At 41.2% G+C, this 24,804-nt stretch overlaps 2 protein-coding genes and 1 long non-coding RNA gene across 7 annotated transcripts; 2 read left to right on the forward strand and 1 right to left on the reverse strand.

The window, feature by feature from the left end:
- Positions 1–1,038: 1,038 nt before the first annotated feature.
- dkk3a (dickkopf WNT signaling pathway inhibitor 3a) lies at positions 1,039–6,728 on the forward strand. The gene is made up of 7 exons (XM_034572306.1): positions 1,039–1,397; positions 2,223–2,339; positions 2,426–2,488; positions 3,733–3,825; positions 5,264–5,408; positions 5,834–5,990; positions 6,113–6,728. Exons 1-7 carry the CDS (start codon positions 1,200–1,202, stop codon positions 6,198–6,200), a joined length of 861 nt encoding a protein of 286 aa, XP_034428197.1. The 5' UTR covers positions 1,039–1,199; the 3' UTR covers positions 6,201–6,728.
- Positions 6,729–6,936: 208 nt separating this feature from the next.
- Positions 6,937–8,226, forward strand: LOC117753874. The gene is made up of 2 exons (XR_004612319.1): positions 6,937–7,851; positions 7,916–8,226. It is a non-coding gene; the product is annotated as an uncharacterized LOC117753874 (long non-coding RNA).
- Positions 7,255–24,577, reverse strand: usp47 (ubiquitin specific peptidase 47). 5 transcript variants are annotated; one of them, XM_034572245.1, is made up of 29 exons: positions 24,226–24,482; positions 21,495–21,554; positions 19,825–20,019; positions 18,047–18,163; positions 17,753–17,906; positions 17,561–17,657; positions 17,328–17,473; positions 17,154–17,233; positions 16,220–16,369; positions 15,883–15,978; positions 15,606–15,782; positions 14,906–15,064; positions 14,123–14,254; positions 13,945–14,021; positions 13,619–13,674; positions 13,230–13,342; positions 12,995–13,096; positions 12,530–12,737; positions 12,237–12,352; positions 11,978–12,097; positions 11,048–11,852; positions 10,572–10,747; positions 10,405–10,485; positions 10,180–10,295; positions 9,863–9,981; positions 9,573–9,703; positions 9,377–9,424; positions 9,161–9,291; positions 7,362–8,810 (listed from the first exon to the last, which is right to left on the reverse strand). In XM_034572245.1, the coding sequence occupies exons 1-29, from the start codon at positions 24,268–24,270 to the stop codon at positions 8,636–8,638; spliced, it is 4,182 nt and encodes a 1,393-aa protein (XP_034428136.1). In that variant the 5' UTR covers positions 24,271–24,482; the 3' UTR covers positions 7,362–8,635. The 5 variants fall into 5 exon arrangements, with proteins under 5 accessions (XP_034428172.1, XP_034428136.1, XP_034428146.1 ...); XM_034572255.1 differs by having other exon boundaries at positions 14,123–14,267; positions 14,907–15,064; positions 15,630–15,782; positions 24,226–24,481; XM_034572264.1 differs by having other exon boundaries at positions 15,630–15,782; positions 24,226–24,270.
- Between the last annotated feature and the right edge of the window lie 227 nt (positions 24,578–24,804).

The following is a 24,804-nucleotide window of genomic DNA, read 5'->3' on the forward strand; positions in this document are numbered from 1 at the left end:
TGTATTCTTGTTATGTAAAAAAAGGAATTTGCCTGAAGTTTTCTGTGTGTTTACTGTTAAAGCTGTTTGAAAAAGCACAACTTTTTAATGACCAAACTATAAAACAATAGTCAAAACGTTTTAAAGATAGATTTTGACACAAGGGTACAAATGTCCAACAGATTTGTAATTATTCAACACAGTATATATATAATCAAGTGTAAATCTGGACCTTTAGCAAACCCAGGCCTGTTGTAGACTTTGCTCAGAGGGTCTACATGTCTGATCAGTCTGACCTCTGACCCTTAGGGTTTTCACGTGGACAACTTCTCTGCCTTAAGGTTGTTCTGATGTAAACGGATCAGTTATTTAGTACTCAAATCTTAACGTTTAACTTCTAAAAAAAACTTCTTAAAACATATTTTTATAGACTTGCTTTCGTGTGATGTTGTGTTTTTACTTTTTATTGTCATATTACTGCTTTTATGTGATCAAGTTTTCACGTGACACAGCTCTACATCTACTAATTTAATCTGAACATGACCTCATCCTGCTGATGGCAATTTCTCTTATATTTACTTTTCTAGCTTTGCTGTCAAAGCACTTTGTAAACTCTGTTTTTATAAAAGTGCTATATAAATTATTATTATTAATTTTCTATTCATCAGGCTAAGCGCAGACCGGAAAAATTGGCTGTGGTTAGCATAATTAGCTAATGTTAACAGTGAACTAAAGTTAAAATAACCAGTTAATTTGTCAATACAGTCACTTTCTAAACTTTCCAAATGAACTACATGAGTCCAGTGTTGTGGTCTCACCTTATCACACGTGTAGAAATTATACTTAACTTAGTTCCCTGCACTGTCATCCACTTAAAAGTTTGTTTTACTACGAGTTAGCTCGTGGCTAGTTAAGCAATTAGCTAACTAGCATGAAGCGAGAGGATGCTGCTGTTGCTATGGTTTCCCTCGCGCACTAACTCAGAGCGGTGGTTGAACTTGACCGGAACTATGTTCGATGTGTCCCGAACACATGTCATTTCAACTTTATGAACACATGGAAATGAACGGATACAACTTTATTTAAAAATGTGTGGCTTTACACGTGTGAGGTGACGGAGAACGCGTCCGCTGCTGAGGTGGTGCTGACGCTGCTCCTCAGCATCACCGCCGCACCACACCCTCCTCACAGCGGCAGCAGCAGCAGCAGTGACCGGCGGCATGATGCGGATCTCCCTGCTGGTTCTGGCCCTCGCCGCGGTCTGCGACGGCATCCTCCCCGAGATAGTTTACCCAGGAGTGGACCACATCCTGGAGGACTACTCGGCCCCAGGACAAACGGAGCCGGGCCGGCCGCTTGTGGAGGTGGAGCAGCTGCAGGAGGCTCCGCAGCAAAACCCCCAGGATGCGACTCACCCAGTAGGCAGACATCCGCCTTTTAAGCGCAGCTGTGTTTACATCCCATAGCATTATCTCACTACTTATATAGAGAGCAGGGAGATGAGAGACACAGATTATCAGTCGGTATCGATTATTATCATGTTTAGTTTAGTTTAGAGACTGATTGTTGCTGCTGCAGTGAAGATTGTGGTTGAAACTCTTCTCAGAACATTTGACAAATCTGAGGTCACCATGCATAAGATAGATAGATAGATAGATAGATAGATAGATAGATAGATAGATAGATAGATAGATAGATAGACAGACAGACAGATAGATAGATAGATAGATAGACAGATAGATAGATAGATAGATAGATAGACAGATAGATAGATAGATAGATAGATAGATAGATAGATAGATAGACAGACAGATAGATAGATAGACAGACAGATAGATAGATAGATAGATAGATAGATAGATAGATAGATAGATAGACAGATAGATAGATAGATAGATTATTGTGTTTCAGCAGCAGGTCAAGGGCATTGCACATAGAGCGAAGTGAATGTAAGAAACATAAAATGTACTAAAAAACGACATACTCCCAAAGTAAATGATACACAATAAAGTAATATAGTACACAGTATAGAACTAAATATAATAGAGCAACAACAAGAAGCACTATATTGATATATTGTTGTATTGCTGTTGATTGAAATTATATTGTGATAATTATTGATGTTGATTTATTGCCCAGTCCCACATATATATGAAGCTTTGTGGCAGAGGCATCAGTGGAAAGAATAAGAGAGTGACTTCTTAATGCATCTCTTCACTTCATATCTTTCTACCCTTTTCCAGAGGGACATCGACAGTGTGAGCCCCGATCCCAGTAACCTTCCTCCAGATCATCACAATGAATCCGCTTCTGATAAAGTGATTGATAATGAATCCGTCCACACATCATCAGTGGACCTGGTACGCTCATAAACAATAAGTGACTATACAGTGTTTGTTCCCCTTTGTGAATAAAGCTTAACAAACGTCTCACCTTCTTCACACAGGAGAACCACAACGTGACCACCACAACCGTCCCATACAGTGACCTGGGCAACACCATTGATCATGTAAGTTATCATGCATGTACTGTGCATAGAGTCCAAGAGAAAATCTATCTTTAAACACAACTTTTCTTATGGACTACGACAGCTCACTGTAAAATATTTAACATGAAACACCTGGACATTGGTGGCAGATGTTAATGTTTCTGTCTGGCAGCAGCATCACATCAGCTGACTTGGCACAGGCACACTGTGCATTTCATGTCCTCAGTCCTCTTTGCATGTGCATAATATTGAAGTTGAAAAATGCTGACATGCAGGTGCTTTGTGCATTGATTGAAATGGACACTGTGCAAAACTGTTGAAATTCCCTTTCGGTTCTTATTGGTGTTGTTGATAATATATAGATTAAGAAACAGATTTTTTTTACTGCAGTCCAGTTTAAAGAGCAGCTTTCTGGTTACATCATTTAATTGACTTACATTGTTAAAGATAAAGGTAAAAAAATGATCTGACATGACATGCAAACACAATGAGTGTGACACAATCTCAAAAGACAGGAGAAGTTAATAATTGTTAACTCTGAGACAAGAGTCTGTCCCAGTTACAAGAGGTAAAAAAGAACACTTCAGGTTTTCTGTCTGTCTTATTGCTACAAAGAAACTTCGGCAACCTAACAGCTTTATCTTTTTACTTCTTTATTTAGCAATCTGGACAAAATGCTGTGTATGTGTTTTAAATCCAGAGTTTCTCCCCCCTGGGGTCTGAATCCCATGTCAGGTCTCATAGTATTCTGAATGGTTTATGTTTGGCATACAGTCAAAGTCAACTTTATTGTCAATTCAGCATATGTACAGGACATAGAGGGGATTGAAATGCTGTTTCTCTCTGATCCCAGGTGTAAACATATAGTTAGACAGAACATATAAGTATGCAAAACAGAACATATAAGTATGCAAAACAGAACATATAAGTACGCAACACAATAAGTACTCAGAACATAGTACACAGTACGACAGTATGCAGTCATAAGGCACATGGTGGATAGGATGAGAGTAGTACTGGAATAGTGCAAAAATGGATTGAGAGTGCAAAAATACTTCATTCATACAGCATCATTTGTGGACAAAAGTATCAGACTATCAGGAGCCTGTCTTGTTTTCAAAACTGTAAATATTGCGATTCTTAATTCACATGATGATCTGACTGCTGTGATTTCTGGTTCCCTGGGAACTATGGGACCAAAACCCTGGGGTTAGAAAAGGACCATGATGCACCCTGATGAACTCCCTCCTCTCTCTTGTCTTTAGGGATGCATCACTGATGAGGACTGTGGGAAGGGAAGGTATTGCCTTAATGTCATGCATGGCTCCAAGTGTTTGCCTTGCAAAGCAATCGATGTGGTGAGTGAACCTGAGTTTTCTTTTTATATGGGCACCTTAGTCTTATTCTGATTAGTTTTCTCTAAAAGGCACTCTTCCCCAGGTCTGTCGCTCTCACACACACACACTCACAGAGTCACGTCAGTCGGTAGCAGCTGGAGTTTCACTTCAGCTGCATTGCAGTGTGTCTACAAGTGTAATTGGAGTGTGTTGTGGTGAACGCTGCGTCCTATGAGCTTCATCTGAAAGGAGAGCACATGTCAAGGTTAAATCTCTCGAGCTTCCACTCCCTCTTGTCTCACTCACTGAATGTAAAAAACAAACAGCATTAGTAATGACGGTCTTCTCTGTAGAGACTCAGCTACTGGTTTTTACTTCAGTCTTTTATTTTACTGCTGATTCTGTAGTTTTAATTGAACTGACCCTAACCCCCTAACCCTAACCCTAACTCAGAGTAAAGAGCAACGCAAAGGGTTAAGATAATTGGCAGTCTGACAAACAACAGTGAGGAGGGATAATAAATACACAGAGGACAGGATCTGTGTCTTATCAAAAGTGCTGCACAGGAAAACTCTGCATGGAAATTATCAGTTCCCTGGAACTTTCTCTTCCTGCATTCGGAGACCTGCTGACCCACAATCTCATTAATATTTAACGAAAGAGAAAACAGCAGACGTAACACTGAGTTGTGTTTTTCAGCTGTAACCTCAGTCAGATTATTTTTAAATATAATTTTTGGGGCAGATAAAGAGAGGAAGGGGGGGTTGCGTATTCATGGTGGTTATAATTTCACATTAATATCGTAATTTATGCAGTTTTAAATCAGCATTTAATGTGTTAAACCGTGGACTGAATATAAAGATGGATGACACGTCTCCACTCCCTCCCACTATCCAGAAATGAAGTTAAAACATGCTGGATACGAACGCTGCCATCTTGCCATTTGGAGCAGGATTCTGTAAAGCAGCCAAGGCAGAGGGGTCCCTGGGATATACTGACATTCATCAGTGTGATAAGAACGACCTCAAATGATAGTCTTTGAGAAAAAGTTATTTAACGTATAATTTGACTTTTTATTTTGGTCCATTTATGTCCTATACTGCAGCCAGCCACCAGGTGGGGATTGAGACTCTCTGGCTCCTCGGTTGTGGAGCAGTCATGTCATCCATCTTTATATACAGTGTACGGGTTGGACATGGTGCAAACGCCACGAGTGTTTCAAACCGTCACGTCTGTGCAAGGCCAACGCTGACATGAATATTAAAGTTAACACTGTCACATCAGCCCCACCTCCCTCGCCCCCCCAACCCAGTTCTTAGCATTTTTCAGTTAGGCTCAGAGCTGAGGGGTGAAGCTAATGTGAGATTCAGCCTTGTTCAACTGGAGGTTCATATCTTAAAGTTACTAAAAGAGATTGATGTCTGCTGAAATGTGGAGACGGTTTCTTCTGTGCTTTCAGTCGTGCACTAAAGACGAGGAGTGCTGTGCTGATGAGCTGTGTGTGTGGGGTCAGTGCAGCCCAAATGCAACTAAAGGGGACGCTGGCAGCACTTGTCAGTACCAGACGGACTGCAGCCCAGACCTCTGCTGTGCTTTCCATAAAGGTACAACACAGCACATCACATACATACTGCAGTATAACGGTGATAGCCTGTGGCGCTTTTTTATTTTCCCTCCATCTGTCCCATTGTTGTGAACGCGATATCTCAAGAACACTCTTAGGGAATTTCTTCAAATTTGGTTCAAATGTTCACTTGGACTTCAGGATGAACTGATTTAAATTTGGTGCTCAAAGGTCAAGGTCAGTGTGACCTCACAAAACGTTTTTCGTCTCTTGAATAGGATATTTTAAGTCTGCCTTTAGGGAATTTCTTCAACTTTTTACCAGTTGTTACTCAAAGATGAACTAATACGTTTTTCGTGGTCAATAAAACATTAGCCTGGGGGAAAAAGTATGTCCACTGAAACTGCACTGTTTGGTGGAGGCCTACAACTACAGGGCAGTAATTCTAGTCCTTTGTGTGTTCAGCCCTGCTCTTCCCTGTGTGCTTGGCCAAGCCCATTGAGCGTGAGCGCTGCTTCGGTGCCTCCAACCACCTGGCGGAGCTGTTGTCCTGGGACAGTCAGGACAAGGGACCACGAAAACACTGTCCCTGTGCAGGAGATCTCCACTGCCAGCACCTCGGGTACGTACAATCAATTTAATAGGGCAGAGTCTTATGTTTGTCAAAATAAATCCAGGATATTAAATCTATGCAGTTCATGTTTTTCTCTTTAACCACAATGCTGTGCTCTTCTCTTTCAACAGGAGAGGCTCCATGTGTCTGAAAGGAGAAGATTCTAGTGAAGAGGACATGGCAGACACACTATACTCAGAGATAGACTATATAATCTAGACAGCTTCATTTGATTCACATTGCCTTGGAAACAACTAGACTGAGATCTCCTCCACTCTAGAGCTTTGCACTTTCTGTTATCCAGCTCAATCCGAAGTCAAAAAGTAATACAGCACTGAAAGAGAAAAATATATTTATTTTATTTGCTGTAATTAAGACCTGAAGTTAATAATTCTTCAGGGTGTCTGAAAATGTAGAAATAAAAGTCTCTAAGAAAAGTCAGGAAACTGTGTCAATACTAAACACCGGTTTCTTCTATTTACTGCAATTCTATATTTTATCTTAAGTCTAATCCTACTAATAAACATTGCAGATGACAACTGTAAACACTGAATACATGGAGATCATTCACCTCATTGTTTCACCTGCATGAAGCTTCAGTGGAACATGTGTAATTTCTAATCTGTTGAAAGGAATCTGTCAACATTAGGCTGCTGCTGCCAGTGACGACAGCAGTTTGTCTCTTGTCATGAAGGAACTTTTCCCTTCTTTTATTTTTCAACATAAATATAATTCTGGCTGCTTGTTTATGTGTAGAGTTTCTTTTTTTCTTCAACACGTTCTCCTGTTGTGCTGCTTGATCCTCGTAGAGTTGCTGTCAACAGCCAGTGGCCGGAGGCATTATGTTTTCAGGTTGTCCGTCTGTCTGTCCAATTCTCGTGAATGCGAAATCTCAAGAACGCCTTGAGGAAATAACTTCGGATTTGGCACAAACGTTCTCTTGGACTCAAACATGAACTGATTAGATTTTGGTGGCTGGAGGTCAAAGGTCAGGGTCACTGTGACCACTCAAAACATGTGATGTGAATAATATCTCAGGAATAACTTAAGGGAATCCTCTCAAATTTGGCACACATTTGATACATATCACAGATTAACTGATTTCAGTGGTCAAATGGCCGAACATCTGTCCCTGTAGCTGTTATGTGCTCTTTGTCTTTCATGTACAGTACCTGAATGTAATTGTGCTGAATGTTTTTTTTAACACCTATTCTTGAAATTGTTTTGAGTATTTATCATAAATTGAACATGAAGTTGGAAACAAAGACAGAAAATTGTTATGAAAAAAAAAACACTTTAATACTCTAAAATCATTTTAAACTATTTTCACACAATTTAAATCTCAAAAGAAACATAAAAAAAAAAGAATTTCTTCAGATATTGGCATTTCTACAGTGAATAGCTGGTGACAGCATCAGCCGCCCAGACGGGTCGTGATGCTGAGCTTCAGTCCCAGGCGCCGTTTCCCAGCTGGACTGAGGGGTCCAGCGGGCTTTCTCCACCCTCTGGTGTCAGTCTATCAAGCAGCAGCAGGTAGAAGCGCCATTTACGACCCCACGCTCTATGCCAAAAACCCAGAGAGCTCCCACCCCTCGGTAAAACACCACACATACACACACACGTAGATGACACCAGAGACATACACCCAGTTCATATGGTGCAAATAAAACCAAACAATGAAATCCACTTTCTAAATCAAAGGTTAATACAGACAACATATGATCATGAGACCTAATTGAATAATCACGTCTGGAGCAAAAATAATAATTTACAACAAACAAAAACAAAACCAGGATTACCTTAACATGGTTGACATGATTCATTGTACTTTGTGGTTAAGGATCAATACGCCAATGTCTCACTAAATCTAGTGGAAGTGATGCAAGAGTGGCAAAGTTCCTATAATGCACAAAGAGCAGCAGTAAGAACCAAAGAAACGACACATGAGTCAGAGGGGTAGAAACAACCCCCAGTTTACAAAATTATTAATTGTTGCTTTTTTCTATTCATCAAATCTTGTGGATAAATGTCACCTCAGCTGGTTGTAGAGTCACTGAGAGGTAGAGGTTTGCCTCGACCAGAGGAAGTAAGACTGGGGGAGGCTTGATAAGTAGTTCATGGATGTAAGTCCTAATCAGGAAGGTTAACAAAAGGAGGATATGACTGATTTCTCTGCTGGAGCAAAAAGGTGTGAGCAGTTGGACTTACAAGATGGTCACAGACGAATCAGTATCAACATTATGTCCGAAACAGGAAGAGGGACGTGGAGTGACGGTGGAGAGAGTGAAGGAGACTGATGAAGATGAAAACAGGGCACTCAAATAGACAGGATGCGTGACTTCCTGCCCACGTTCAGTCCTAACGTCTCCGCACCCATCCCTGCACCTGATTTTTCTGTACAGTATTTGATTCTTCTCTGTGTCGAATAGCTTTTGTACTTCCCTTTAAACTTTACAGTACAATACACTTTAGTGCACAATAAGGTTTCTGAGCCAGTCCGGGGGCTGCGGGTGGAGGCTGAGAGCACGTCTCACAGCGCTGCTTGATGTTCAAGTCACTACCAGGCCCGACACTAGGACTGACACCCAGAGCCTGGTTGCGATGCCACAGCAGCCTGATGTAAGGGAGTAACCGGAGAAGCGGTTCTCTGCGCCTCAGTCCTGCCCCGGGTCTTTGGCAGGGCCTCCATCTAGGTAGATCTTGAGGGCTTTCTCCTTGCGTGGCGAGTAGCTGACACGGTGACCGGTCTTCAGCAGACGGCTGCTCTCCTTCTTCATCAACTCGTTGCGCTGGTCCTCCGACAGCTCCATAGGCTCCTCAGTGCTATCCCTGCACAGAGAAACATCACAGCGAGTTTGATCTCAAGTCACAAATATTAAATAAAACTATACAAACAGGTTTCGAGCTGGAATCCATCACAGTAGTTTCATTTCTTAATGTCTTTATCTAGTAGAGTAACGGATCACAGTTGATCCTTGATCTGTACGGATCGATGTGATGATCGCATGTGAACCACAGGTTATTCTTTTTTTTCTGCGCCATTATTTATTTTTTTGTTTAATTTCAAATACCTTTAACACTTGCATGTTTACATCTTGAAGGGAAAATATTACATTTTGTGTTAACTGAAAAGACGGCAACATAAACCTGTCTTTGAACGTGCATAGTCGTTTATTTACCTGTAGAAGACGACAGCTCCGTCATCACAGATGTACAGAGGCCACACGTTAAGAGTCGACACCTTAGGGTTCCAGTCCAAATCCTGATGAATCTCCAACACAGAAATATCACAAGGAAACGTTCCTCTACCCTGCACACAACAGACAGAAAGATTAACTGAAATGTAACATGACATGTAAATCTAGGGGATGTTTGAGATAAATAACTTCACAAACCTTTGCAAAATCCAGGTTTTCAAGAGGAATCACACTCATTTCACTGAGCTGCAAGAAGAATAAAGAGATCAGTCACAGTGAATAGTTTCCTCTACACTAAGGTAAATGTAATTTAAAATAATTAACAAAAAGGCAAAGGCATTGAAAGCAGGAGGGCAGTGTATGAATATGAAAAAAAACAATGTGAGAGACGTGCCTTCTCCTTCAGTTCTTCTACACTGCTGCTCTCCAGAATCACTTCCTGAAAAGGTCCCAGCTTCATCGTGGCCGGGCTCCATCTCCTGGTCAAAACAGCGAGCTGCGACATGGACTTCATCTTCTCTGGTTCTGATAAAAAGACAAGGGAGATCACAGATCACAGGCCTGAAGCTGGAAGTGGAAGAAGAGCACTGTGGGTCTCTTTTAGACATATATTGTATATATTTAAGTTTTGAGGAATTTTATTAAAAGTTGGTTTGAAATAATCTTTGAAAGAGCAAATGTTACCATTAAGGACTTCCATGAAAACTTCCCAGTTAGAGGAGATGCTGATGTCCTCCTCATAGACGTGGTAATCGAGAAACACTGTTCCTGGATTCTTCCACGTCTTTTTCCTGAGACGAACACTAAACAAACACAAAAATCATGAATGTATATTTCTTATAACCACAAACTGTTATATAATAAGGATTTAGATTATTCTCCATGTAGTCTGTCAGTAATCAATTGATTTATACAGGCTACAAATACATTGTATTTACAGATGAATGTCACACACTCAAGATTTGTGATTCATTTCATTTGATGTAATCTCAAACACTTACCTGTCAATGCTGAGGTCAAGCTTGCAGTGCTCTTTCAGCTGAGGGAGCAGCTCCTCCTTGGACTGTCTGACAGTCATGCCCTTGGCAAACACCGTGTCCACAAGGAACTTGCAGGGCTGAAGAACAAAGAAAACACAATCATGAATATTATACTTCTGACATATTCATGTAATTTAAACCGAAACCCCGTCAATCATTGTGACAGAAAATACATTATTTTCTTACCTCTGTTTCATTTACTAGTAGTTGATACACTTTAACTCTGTATTCACCCTTTTTCAGTGCTCTACCCAGTCGAATGGTTATCTATGCAAACAAAAAAATTACGTATTAGTTCAATTATAAACTTACTTTCAAAATCAAATAAATAAATTCTGAATATTTAATCTGACCTTATTATCATCAGAGAACGATGAGAGCGTCTCGTTTAGCCGCACACTCTCAAACTCCTGGTTGTTGGCGTACACCCGGAACACCTTGAACTGCGTCGTTGTCACTCCAACGTAGGGCTCCAGATTCTGTTTAAACGCTGCTAATGTTATTCTCTTGTCCACGTGAACTACTAAACCTGAAGAGGACCACAAGAAACAGCAATTACACATTTTGTCACCATTATTCACCACAGAGAAGCAAAGATTTGCGGAATTTGTTGGACACTCTCCCTCTTTTCCCTGATCATTAGAGTCGATTATGGTTTGTTTTAAATGTAGGAGGTTCAGCAAGAAAACTGTTAAAAATATCTTTAAAACTGATTTTTTGGAAATTTCATTCCAATTTTTTTTAAAGTGCATCATAAAGAGGGCAAAAGGCCTGGTAAGGACTGAGCTGTCATGGAACATGTTTGACCGGGTGAGCTACTGATTCGTACATTTTTGTGCATCCAACGAGGAGTCATCCTGAGAACAAGGTTCTGTTCTGAAGTACAGGTACTGAGCCTCCGCCTTGCTCTTCCCGTGGTCGTCGTACTCGCTATCGGTCCCAGAGTCTTCTTCAGCAGTGTCCCACGTCTCTTTTTTGCCCTCGTGAGCTTTGGAGCGCCGGCTACTCGTGATGCTGTGCGAGTCCAGGCCATTGGCCAACTGTAAGGGCCCGCTGTCTGCATTACAAAGTGTGTCACTACTGTGGCTGGAGCTGAGGATGTCGCTGTCCACTGAGCTGGTGCTGCGGTCATTGTTCACCTCAGAGTCTGAGCGCTCCTCACAGGGGTCAGAGGAGGCACCGCCGCTGCTGCCAGCTGTGGCCCTAATCCGGTTCTCCAACTCTCTGTTGTCTGCGGCGACGCACAGCGAGGAGTTTGAGTCAGCCTCTTGGGTCGGAGACTCGATGAGTTCAAAGTCGCTGGTGTCAGAGCTTTTCTGGCTGTCGCTGTTGCTGGAGCCCTGCTGCTGCAGCTGCTGCTGCTGCTGCAGCAGAGACAGATTCTTTAACTTTTCAGTGCTCTCCTCCAGTATCGCCTCGACAGACTTCCTGTTACCACTGGACCCATCCAAGGGCACATCAGAGTCATCTCCCACTTTTTGGCAAAGAGTTCTGTTGGCCAAAGTACCAGGTGACTGCTCAGGCAGCAAGACCATGAGTCGGATCGTGTTCCCGTGACGATCCAACAGTTTCCACAAGACTGAGTCAGTGAAAGCAACCTGATGATCCGTCGACTCTGAGCTCTCTACGAAAACCTGGATTAAAAAAAAAAGAATTAAAACAGATGAAAATCAAACTTAACAGTGTCAAAAATGTAAAGTGTAATAATATTTTTAACATGGAATCACAAAAGCCAAAATTGAAAATAAATTAAGGAGACCTTGTTACTCCTGAAGAATCCCTCAGCTTTCAAGGTCTTGTTTGGAACATAGAGGAGCCGGAGGTCGTTGTAGCAGCGCTCAAGGACCACACGCATGGCTTCTGCTGATAGCCCTGCAGCCTATAAAGAAACACATAGACGAGTCTGCAAGGCTGTTCTCACACTCTGTTTACTTTAACACAAATGTTGGTGTTGATTTTAAAAATAGCTGAGATAAAGTAAAAGAAAATACAATGTAGAAAAGAATAGAGTTGGAAACCTGTGCAATAAGCTGTTTGAATTCAGTGATTGTCTGGCTCAAGTACGCCCGAACGCTGATTGGAGAGGCAATGGTCTCACTCTTCAGATCCACAACATGGACCTTCACCATCACCTCTGTAGAAAATCAGAAACACACCCACTTAGAGATAAAGCATACAGACATCACTTTGCTTTATCTTCTGATCAGCTGTACACAATTATCTGTGTAAGACTATGTAAAACAACGATTATCTCCATCACTGTCAGACATTCTCAGTGAAACGTTTGACTCCACAGTAGTAGGCTACTGACCTCCAGGTTTGTAAGGCTGGAACACTTGCTCAGGCCGGCGGGTCTCCAGCAGCAAGTCGAACATGTACGAGGACTTGACACCACCCAACAGGAGACCCATCAGTGTGTCCTCCTCACCCTCATAAGAGCGTTCCAGGTACTCGTGGAACTCGTCATACTTGACCAAGCGACAACAGTCAAGAGTGGCGACCCCGTCCAGCTCCATCAGCTGAGGTTCAGAGTAAACAAATGTATAAAAAAGCATATATAGCAAGTATCATCTTTATAAAAATGATAAGGCAGCAACTAGGAATAGTGTAGCCTATATATGCATACTGAAACTGTTTGTCTACTTAACATTACAAATATTTTCCCAAGCTCACCATGAATTTAAGGAGAATCCAATATTCATTTATCGATATTTTTACTATCGAAATACATTGACCAGATTGGCCATGCTGTTGGAAAACCAGAAAGCTGACAAACCTTGTAGGCCATCTCTGTTGCTTCTCTGAGCGTTTTGTCCTTGTGAACTTCCAGCTTGCTCTCCATCATCAGCTTAACAGGATGCATACAGAACAGCTTGATCTGAAGGTCAAGAGAATGACATTGAGAAAAGTTTTGTTTATTAAAAGAAAGAAAAACAGGCAGTGCATCAACTGATCCATGTTCAGAAGTAGGGCAGTGGATCTGAACAAGGTCAAATAACCACATACTGTACCTTGCAGGTATTGCGCTCAATCTCCCTCTGTCTCTTTTCCTGCTCTTCAGACTCTTTCTCCTTCTGAACTAGACTCTTGATGTGCTCTGGGAAGTCTTCCACGGTTAAATACTCTGCACACAGAAGAGAGCACACATTAAATCACATTACAGGAAAAGATCTACCATGGAGCACTAAACACAAAAGAGAGTCACAATAATTTATGTGTTTTAGCCTTTTAAAGAAATGAAAACAGGGTGATTGTGTACAAATAAAACAAAAAGTTAAATGCTAAAACATGGAAAAACCAGCGCTGTCCTTTAACACTGAGCAGAGTTGTTGCAGTTGCTTTTATGATGTAAGAAAAGCAACACAATGGACAAAGCATCATGTTTGAAAAATGTCCTTACTTGCGTTCCTTGAGGGATCTTTCAATCTATAAATCAGCATATATGCATTTGTGGAGCTGTTGAACGGAAAAAAAAGTATTGTTAATGAATATAATATATATAAATATATATATATGTAGAGAGATAGAGAAGATATTGTTTTGTCAGTCCTAAGAGTTGGAGCCTAACCCTTCAGCAGGAACATGAAAGTACAATGAACAAAGAATAAACAAGAACCCTCTTGTTTCCCAGTTTGAACACAGATGTAAATGGTTATAGTTTATTGCTGTTCTATTCTCTAAGGGCAATGTACTCAAGGAATGGAATGAATGTTGGAGACCACTGACCTTGCAAAGGCACTAGAATAATAGCCTCTGTTCCCTGAGGACCCCCCATGTGTCTTTCTGATATCATCCTGGGTGATCTGGCCAACAGAAATGCACAGAAACATACCGACAATGATTCAACAGATACACACTAATAATGAAGATGTTAAAATGATGTTACTTGAGGGTTTAAACTGACCTTGCTAACGTGCTGATCGTTGTAACTGTACCACTGGCCATCACTGAAGGATTTGATGCAGGCATAGTAATGGCCACCAGCAGCACTCCCAGAATGGACCATGACGGAGAACAGCTCAAAGGTCAGCATACTCTGAGAAGAAGACGGGGTAATTCCAATTGTTCAGATAAGATAAACAACCAGGTTGTATTGTGTTATAGCAATGACAGGATATAATAAATATTATGCTCAGCTAAAGACTTTGACCCACAAAGCTTGTCATCTAGAAAGTGAAATACCATGTGTACAACTTGTCACCAGCATCACTGGGTCTGCCAGCTGCTCAATAACATAAAAGAAAAAAACTGCCTTGAGTGTCAAAATGTTGCTTATTTTGTCCCTGTCTGTAAGTTTGTGTTGCTCATATATATTTTCACACAATTCAATTAGCAAGGATATTAACAGTCAACAGTATCTATAGTGAGTGAGAAGAAACCTTGTATTAGACAACATTTATACAGTATTTTTGCTGGTGACAGTATTTTTAAGGACTATAGTATGCTATGTATACTAGCAGCCTGAAGCTCACACACAGAGTTAACTAAATAATATGAACATGGGTTGAAGGTTAAAGGAAATCATTAACCAGATGATGTTATGGGTGTGTTCATAAATTCTATCTGAAATGGTCAGTGTGTCAGTGTCGTTCACAAATCCAGTTTCAGTTTACTCTGAACGGGGGCAGATTTAATGATTTGATAACAAAACCCATGATACCCATCAGTGAGTGGTGAAGATGGTCACCTTTGGCTTCAGCACCCTCTCTGTGCTGCCGGTGCTGTCCAAGCAGATGCCCTCATCCACACAATCATCAGTGGAAAAATCATTGCTCATCTGGTCGCTGTGGCAACTGCCTTCATTCTCCGCTCCACTGTCAGTGCAGCTCTCCGTCTGAGGCGACTTCTACCGGGGGGACAATTTCAAAAACAACAATAGACAATGGTTTTAAAAAATGTCAGGCTTGACACAGTGGTTTTTATAACTTATTTTGGAGCAAAATGTGTCACATAGCTCCACGTGGATTGTGTCTCACTAAAAAAAACACATTGGATGCTTATGGCCTAAAAGGCGTTTGTTCATTAATCTTATTACACAACATAGAAGAACTTCAAGACATGAAAAAGAGAAAGATCAAGGGTGTTAGGTGTTGTTCACTGACTACCAGATAATACTGGTACTGAGAGGGTAGTTATATTTACAGAACATGAATTTATGTATTTCTAGAGGCCCAGTAGTGGATTTGACATTTGATAATGTTAACACCTGATGGTTTATATAATAAAACACAAAAAGTGGAGCATGTGACACATTTTTCTTTTTCCAACTATAGCTTATAGTCATGTCAAGTAATTGATGGTGAAAAGATTAACCAAAAAAATGTTCAATACTGTGAAGACCCATTGATTCAATGTCAATCTGGAATAGTGACGGAAGCAAGTACCACCACTGCTGCTGCTGCTGCCCTCACCTCGTCTTCCATGTCAATGAATGGACTCATGTCAAGCTCCTCTGGGAAAGTCATACGGTCATTAAGCTTGATGCGATGCATAGTGGTGTAGTCAAAATCAAACCGTTTCAGCTGCAGCGTCAGCAGGTAGGGAAAGTGCAGAAATCTTAGACCCTGTGCACAGAAGTATTCATTAGATGATCAGACAGGTCATCAGTGGAACACTGTATTCTCTGAACATGACTCCCAATGTCGCATTTTTCGTTTCGCTCACCTTTCGGGCATCACATTTCTTTTTGCAGCGTTCACAGAAGTACTGGTTGGGCCCATCCAGAGTTTCTGGTTGGATGAATGCCTGCAAAGCCTCCTCCTGTGGTAGGACAATTATAAATTCAGTTACATTTATAGAAAGTAAGTGTAAAAGCTAACCCTCAGGTTTTAGGTGGTTGTACAGTGCTGAGGTTTTACAGTGCGTTTTTATTTGGTGCCTTGAGTCTTAATGGGTTAAGAAGCTGTGGATCCCAAAGGGTGAATGAATGTCAAATGCAGTTGGAGTCTTTGGTGCCAGTGTGCTAAATGTTTAAAGGAATGAAATGGAGACAGAAACTCACCACACTGCCATAGGCCTGGCTGACTCCGAAGGGTCTGATCACAAGAGGGATGTCCAGGTAAGTATCAATCCTCCAGCTCTCATAGCCACACTCCAGACAACGGACATAATCCTTCAGCTTCCCCTGGTAGAGCTGGTTGATCAGGTCAGCCTGAGGACAGGGACGTATGACAGTCATGGGGTTGCAAACTTTCCAATTTTGAAGAAAGGCAATTTTTTTTTCCGCAAGAGTTGTATTTACTCCTTTTTACTTAAAAAAAAAATCTAGAAAATATCTAATTTGCTCGGGGCTACTTAAACGTCTGCAGATGCACAGTCAGCACAGTAACATGCTCAAAACCACATGGTACACATTAACATTTGGGGGGAGTCTCCACATAACATCAGTTCACTTGTCATAGGGGGCGCTACTTAAAAGAGTGAAAACAGCCATATCATGTCGTCAGTGGCTCAACAGAAGAGCTGTTTTCACAGGTTAGCAGTAAAACAATGTGGACGACACATGTATGTAAATTATAGATTAAGGTTTGAAGAATACTAAAACTTCATGTCATCTGGAGTTGATAAACAGTTCTACTTGATCGGTTTTACTTCAAATTCCCTGTTTTATTGTAAACGGCCAAAGAGTAAAAAACCCATTGTTCTATTATAATACTGCTGTTATATTCAATGGATTCAATCTCATGCATTGATTTGGTCCTGACCAGGAGCTCATATGTACAGACAACATGGCTACATATACGCAGACAGGCCTGAGTGTTTGCAGTTTATAACTCACTCTTGAGATAAGAAACAGCTAACCCTGGGGCTTACTTACTGGCCTGCTTCACTGTTCTCACAGTAGGTCTTTTGTTTTCATTGTGAGGGGTGAGACCTCGGATCAGCTGCTGATTTTTTGATGTCGAAATTCTAAGAAAATGTTTGTTTTCTCGTACCTGCTCTGTCTGCTTCCACTTTTGTTCCAGGGCATCAAACATGACCCTGCACAGCTCCTGGATGTCATGCTGCTGCCAAGCTAAAAAACCAACGCACAAAAAGTGTCATTACAGATACAAATACAGAGACAAGCCATTGTGCGTCTAGTCACAGGAGAGCAAATAAAAGCTCACCCTCGCTGCTGTCCCAACCGAAGCTCCGGGTCACGTCAGTGGTCTCAATCGCCCGTTTCTTACTCGTCTGCAGCAGGACAAAAAGCCTTTGCAGCTGGAAGGGGATACTGGTGACTGGATCCTCCTCCAAATCCTCAAACTCCCAGCTGAAGTTGCACAGAAGACAATTTTAGAACACAATACATTAATTTCACAAGCAAAACGTCACAAAGATTATGAGCACGATTCCTCACTTGTAGAGTGCATTTCTGAACTCAGGGGTCATGAAGAGTGTTTGTAGAAGACTGTTCAAATAGCAGGTCATTGCTTGGTTAACCAAGCCCACGTAACCTGCAGCGGAGGAAAGGGACAAGAAGAAAGAGTTCAGCTGAGGTTGTATAAAAGAAGTGTTGTCACATGTTCAACAGCTCAACACCAAAACTCACCCGTCTCAGATTTGTTGAGGATGGATGAGTAGGAGTAAGATGGACTGCTGTAGTCACCACTGCAGCCTGCAGTGGCGTCTCTTGGTAGGGGCCCAATAAACCGCTCCTGTGAGCTATCATCCAGTCCACTGCTGTCTGCTGTTCCTGACTCATCCTGCACACACAGACATTCAGAGAAAATAAAATACCTCTAGTTTCCAAACCCTGAATCTGTAAAAGGAGCTAACAACATACAAACATTTTCATATTGTCTAAGAAATTAGGAACTAAATTTTTTCAACATGTACCACTCACCGATGCAATCTGGGGCTGCTCTCCATCTTTGTCTGTAAGCTGGAGGAAATTCCTCTTACCACCAGGCTCAAACCCAGAATCTGAGAGGGACATCTCACGGTTGTGGTCTAGAGGTTCCTTGAAGGTAGCAGAGCAAAGAAACTTAGTCACATGAGCTTTACTTTTTTTTACAGTGTACAGATCAGAAACAAGTCCTAGAAAATGCACAAAGGCAACAGCAGCTAACACTACAAAAAAAATAACAAAACAACAAACTGGACAAACTCACAAGGCTCCCACTGAATTCATTATCAGAAAATCCCCTGTATTGACGTGGTGTATGAGGAAAGTAGCTTGAAGCCAACATGTGAGCAACGCAACAGAGTTGTCTTTCTCCCGAACAAGCTGAGGACAAGCCAGCAAAGTGCTGCAGTGGAAACATGCAGAGGCTTAATCCACTGACCTACTCAGTGAGATAACAACAGACACAGCACCTGGGCTTTGGCCTGGGTCAGCAGTGGGATTAGCCAGGGCTCATTTAAGAAAAGGGAATAGTATCTACATAAAGAAACAACTGAGAACACACTCAAGTCAACACTGACAGCGCAAATTAAGAATTAATTCCCTCTATGGATTTCTGTGATAAATATCCGCACGACCATTCTGCCAGGCTTTAGTTTTCTTTGCAGCAGAGAACAATGGCATGGTGAGTTCCATTTATGAACACTGGTAGCATAAAAAAAGAACTGCTGGCCATCTGACTCTCAAACATATCTTTAACACAATCAGCTTCACTGAGGTCATGATATGGTGACACTGCCCTTTTAAGTAGAAGGTGCAGGGGCTATTGTATGTGTCCTGACATAAACTTAGAATGCGGAGGATGAGTGAATGGCACCAACAAAAACAGGCTAGGAACCATTATTATGAGTCCCACTAGAGATCACCTGACACACTAACAAAACCAAAATGCCTTTGTTGATGGAAACAGGGGGCAGGGCAATCCAGACCTCTCAGCTCTAGTGCTAAATGCAGCGATGTTGGCTGTTACGACCTCCTCTACTGCCATCACACGTGATTTGACTCTGTGTGCTGTCAGGAGCCAGGCAGTCTATAGTCACTAGGATTGTAAAACAGAAATATGACCCAGAGCCATACATTTAATTCTGACTGAAAAAAATAATCCTTGTTTGGGGACAGCCCTAGTGTTTATGATACCATTTAATGCTAATCGTCTGAAAGACTAAACTGCTCAATAGTGTTTGGTGATTATGCTCTGGAGGTTTATCACCACCAAGAACACCTGTACCCCTACACACAGTCACTTCATCCACTGTTAAAATAAAAACAGCAATTACTGCAGATTGAATCATGTCTAAACCAAGAACCTAAACATCTTTAATCCTACACAAACCTAAGCTATCAAAGCGATTATATAAATAAAGGGCTTTTCCTGCCAAGCTAGTTTAATTCATCTATGTTTTTGTTTGAGGACTTAAGTAGGAGGGGAGGGGGAAAGACTCAAACTGCAAACACATTTTCAAATCAAGCTAAGCAACATCTTTTGAATGCTATGCCTCCTCTTCAACCTGTTAGGAGCCTCATTTGAATCATGCTGAAACCCTGAAATGCAACATTTATCAAGACGTAACCTTTTATTTCAATGGGGGGGGGGAAATCACAGACCTGTAGCCAATATCCAAGTTGAGATGAGATTATACTGAGAACTGTGTATATTTATGTGGAAAACCATCGTCACATGTAAGCACAGACAAAAGAGACTAAATTAATGTTCTAACCATCTCCGATGCATTTCCCCAGACGAGGCCAAATGTGCCACTGACATATCCGGCTTTTTGGGCAACATCTTTATAAAGTGTGGAGAGGATCGTGGAAGCCGGCAGGTTTAGGGTCAGCCTCTCATTGACTCTCTTTGCACAGGTGGTGTCCTGGATGATACACAACATTCTGGGCTCCTCAGCTGCATTTTGGATCTGAAAATCAAGAGTGCCAGAAAACGGTTAGTATTAGTTATATTTGATAATAGCATTCTGTAATGCACCACAAGGCGGTCAAAAGCCAAGTGTTAGAAATAAAACGGTGATAATATTTGTACAGCTTTGCAGCACATGTCTCTATCAGAAATACACCTGTGCACAAATGAAAAATACCATTTCATTCAATGCCTCAGTACTGATATGAGCAACATGTTACAGGGTAAGATACATTTCTAAAAAGATACAGCTCTGTATTGTGTATGTGATAGTCTGGTCAGATTTGTAATCTATTTGAGGATTACAAAAGCTTTTCTCCAAAAAGGCTCAAGAAACAACAAAAGTTTATATTCCTCAAAATAAAATATTGAAAAAAAATAACTAATTTGGGTTTCTTCACAAAATAAACAAAAACCTAATCTGGCAGATTGGTATTAGTAACTAACCATCATAAAGAGCTTATTCTTTTTATTGAAAACTTTATTTATTCACTGGGTCAACAATCTCATGACTAAAACTACAGTATGAAACAAGAAAAGCTCCCTTTAAAACTAAGTTTTCTTCAGCTAAAGCAAACCAATGTTTAACTAACACCATCTAACATGTTATTTACTTACAATTTATCCTGTAATTGTCTTGATAAATTGTTCATTAAGGCTTATTAGGAATTTGATTTGTGCACTCTTTGTAAGTATGGTGCATAATGATTTTGTTATGTCAATCACTAAAACAGCAGAATCTTTCCTACACATGACTGGACAAACCCACTTGATGGACAGTTGCTGATCTTTGGTCGCAATTTTCAAAATCGAAAAACACGAACAAAATGCCCAAACTATCCAAAATCTTTATTTTTCTAACTATTTCAACACAACAGGCCATGCACTTGCGGACTCATGCTTCATTTAACTGTAAAATACAAAGTGGAGTTTCAAGATGCAGCAAGTCACTAAACAGTCCCAGAAGTTTGATTTGTCTGGTACGTTCTAAATCAAGTGAAACCTAAAATCAAAAGTATCAAATACTGTCAGAAAAAGTCGCCCACCAAGCACTGATGTCGCAAACATATCAAGACTGATTTTGTCTTGAATTTGCAATCCTTTATTTTAATTTTCTTTGATAAGATATTGATTTATCTAAAGATTGTTTTTTTTATCCATGAGAAGGGGATGGAATAGCTTTTTTTCAGTAAAAATTGAGGTGTGAAAACTTTGATGCACAGGCAAATTTAGTAGAAAAACCACACTATATTCCAACTAAGTTATCGCAGATATATGCGTTTTAAAATTTGAATGATACCCTGTGTTAAATGTGATTATTTATGCCATTACCTGCAAATACATTTGTCTTCTGATTGTCATTATTTAAATGTCCCTAATGTGGGATTAAAATTGGTGAAAGGGTTGCTTCGTGCATCTATTCAACAACACCATGCTTTACAATGAGCTCTTTCTCCCACACACACACACGTCTACCTGAGAAATCTTCTTCTTCATCTCATCAAAAATACTTTGTCTGCAACTCCGAAAATCACCCTAATAACATGTGGAGATAGTTGGGGAGGATCAACTTCAAAACAAACAATAATGAAAGAAATAATGAAACACTGGTGCGACACAAAGCCAACGTGTAGGCCACACCTACCAGTGCCTGGTTGGCAAATCAACCTCTTGGCTGATGACAGGGTGACAAACACGGGAATATAGATTCAAGTCATTCCAGTTGTTGCAACCACTTTGTAAGGTTTGTGATCTTGGAAAAAAAGTGACTGACAAGTCGTATAGAGAAGCTGCAGCTGACAACACACAAGTGTATTATGAGCTTAAAGGTTATTTTTACCGTGGATATAATTACAAGGTGCTGACATGAAGACACAGGTTCTTGTAACTACTTGTAAAAATAAATACAGACACTAATATGTGAAATACAATGATCCTATTAATACAATGTAATGCAACTATGACTGCACAATCATTGCATGTGATGAACACAAAACCTTAACGGGATAGAGGTGCTGGTAGTTACCTACACATTAGCCAGCTCAAATCTAATAAAACTAACTGTAGATTGCGCATTTGTCCACTTGACCTTTAACTTTGGCAATAAGACAGACATCAGTTTGGATGCGACAGTTTGAAAGCATTAGAAATGCTGAAGATGTGGGGGTCCTCCCCCTTAATTCTCTACTACTTTTAAATATTTATTGAATGTTAAATTAATTCTTACTGATGATACACTCCTGGACTTAAACTCGAGAGATTTTCAGCAAAACTCCTGCTCATGCCTCTGTACATTCAAAACATATCATACATCTATATTTGTGATGATTTTCTTAGGAATCATGTACATCACAAATGTGTTATACTTTCTGAGAAAGAAAAAAATCCTCCTTTTCCCTTCTGGCTCCTCCACCTCCTCAACCTGCCTGTATGTACACAGCACCTGGAGCGAGGAGGAGGAGATGATAAACTGCTGCTAACTGAAATCATAACATTGTGTGTGTGTGTGTAATATTTTGAAAAGACCAATTGCTTGAGAAATAAATACCTGTATTTGTGAGAGGCATTGTTGTGTCCACAAGTATCAGTATGGTGGTTTTTCAAAATAAAAGTCATCTGCTTCTTTCATGTCTGTTTTTTTTTGGTGGGGCCAAACACACACTGGCTATAAATATCATTATTAAACAAGTCAGATATCAAAACAGTTTGGAGCCATTTGGCCGCAATCTGATCTAAACCGAGCAGGAAACTAACTCTGCTTTAACCTGTTCACACCAGACCTGTTTGAAGAGCTGACAGTCCAGTGAATAATAATAATAATACAAATTCATTTCCTCTCCACCAACACAAGTCATGCGCAGTAATTTAAATACTCTATTCCCCGGCTTGCTGTTTAATCAGATGCATTCGTGAGTAGTGTATCTGAAGCCTGCATCTCTTGAGTGTGTGCGGCGCCGCATCATCCGGGCTGATTTTCCCACCGGCCCCTTAATATCACCGAATGACGTCCTATGCTTGACGTGTGACTCGGTAACTGACGTAGATGCAGCCAGAGTGCTACAAAAAAAACAACGCAGCCATGATCAAATATTGGTGTGAACAGATAACTTGTAGTATCGCTGTGGAGACACGCGAGTAGTGTACAAGTGACGTGTGAACATGACTGACTGCCATGTCAATAATACAAAAATAATTTTAAAAAGCCCCGGAGACGTTTGTGTTGCAATCGCACCATTAAACCGAGCCAACAATTTACCATCTGCTACCCGATACTTCCGGTGACAGTGGATGGAGACGACTGGTTTTCTGTTTTTGTGAAAACACGACTGCAAAATGTCAACACAGGTTCATAGATTATTATCTTAGGGTCGCACAGCAGCGAACTGAGAGCTAACTACCAAGCCCTTTACGCAGCAGGATAAACAAGCTACGGCTAAGTAACTTCTCATTGCAGCAACTGAGCTCGTCGAGGATAAACCGAGTAACTAACATTAACGCCATCCGTGTCTAAAATGAGCAAAGCTAGCTAGCATTAGCGTTGAAATGTGACAAGCTAACCTTCACTGTTACGCTACAAGTTCCATTCAAAACAATATGCAAAAGGAAGCGAGAAGGGGAAGCAAGTGAAACTGGACGTAAGTGAAACTGGAAGAAAACGTCGCTTACAGGCTGTCAGTCATGTCCACTGGTTTATTTACATCGGGTTTAGCAACTTCACAAACATGTCGATTAGCCGGAGTTGTTGCCATTGGCCAGACTTAAAGGGATAACGACATATGCTAGCCGAGTTAGCTCACTAATGTTGACAAATGTCGTCTCTGTTCAGGGGGGGGGACTTCATGTCAGCAGCAGAAATTTCCAAAGGCTCAATAGTTTATTTGATAACAAGAAAGCTAAATAACATGGCTGGCTCACTTGGTGATAGTTATGCTAAAAGGCTTTAGCCATACGCGTAAACTCACTTTGTCTGAGATGTAGCGAAACTAGCCGCTAACTGATTTTGGCTAATGCTAAGTTAGCCATGTCACGATAGGCCGTCCAAGTCGTGTTTGGCTAACTGTTAGCAGCGGAGAGTTAGCCTCTGCGACGACACGCCAAGATCACAAAGTCGCAAAGTGGTGCTGAAGTTTTGCGGGTTTTCAAGTGCGTGTTCCGCAGGAGTGACAGCCGAGGGAGCGGCGCACTCCCCCCGCAACAACAAGCTCACCTCTTTGGATACGAACTGGTTCCCCTCGCTAGGCACCATCTCCATTTGGACGACAGTTTAGGCGAGCATCTACCCGGACAGGGATGTCAGCGAAGAAACTTTGCGGGGCTGCACGCAAACATGGCCCACGTCCCGTCCGTCGTCGCTTTGGAGGCTTGGGAGACAAACTGAAACTTGGCCAAACTTGTAGGCTCAAACCGAAAAGTGCTCGTCGGGCTCACTGAGGCACAAAGTGTCCTGCCGCTGTACACGGAGAAAGATGGCCGGTGGTTTTACTCCGCGAGACTTCACGCACGGAGCCGTGGCGTCACATTCCATCCAGACAACCGTGCGTGATGTGTGCGGGAGGATCACGTCGGTGGTGCCTGTTTGTTTTTCTGATTGTTTTTACTGGAGCTGATGAAAACAACCGTTCATCTGTGAGAGAGTTTGGATGTTTTCAATCGCAACAACGCGCGGATCTCAGTCACATCTCAGATCAACATAGTCTCATTACCAGTATTAAAAATAAACTTGAACCATTTTCTGATTCATAACTTCAATTTAGTTATTTTTATTAATTGAAAATACTTGGTCCAA

This window comes from Hippoglossus hippoglossus, chromosome 3 (assembly GCF_009819705.1).
Source record: "Hippoglossus hippoglossus isolate fHipHip1 chromosome 3, fHipHip1.pri, whole genome shotgun sequence".
NCBI lineage: Eukaryota > Metazoa > Chordata > Actinopteri > Pleuronectiformes > Pleuronectidae > Hippoglossus > Hippoglossus hippoglossus.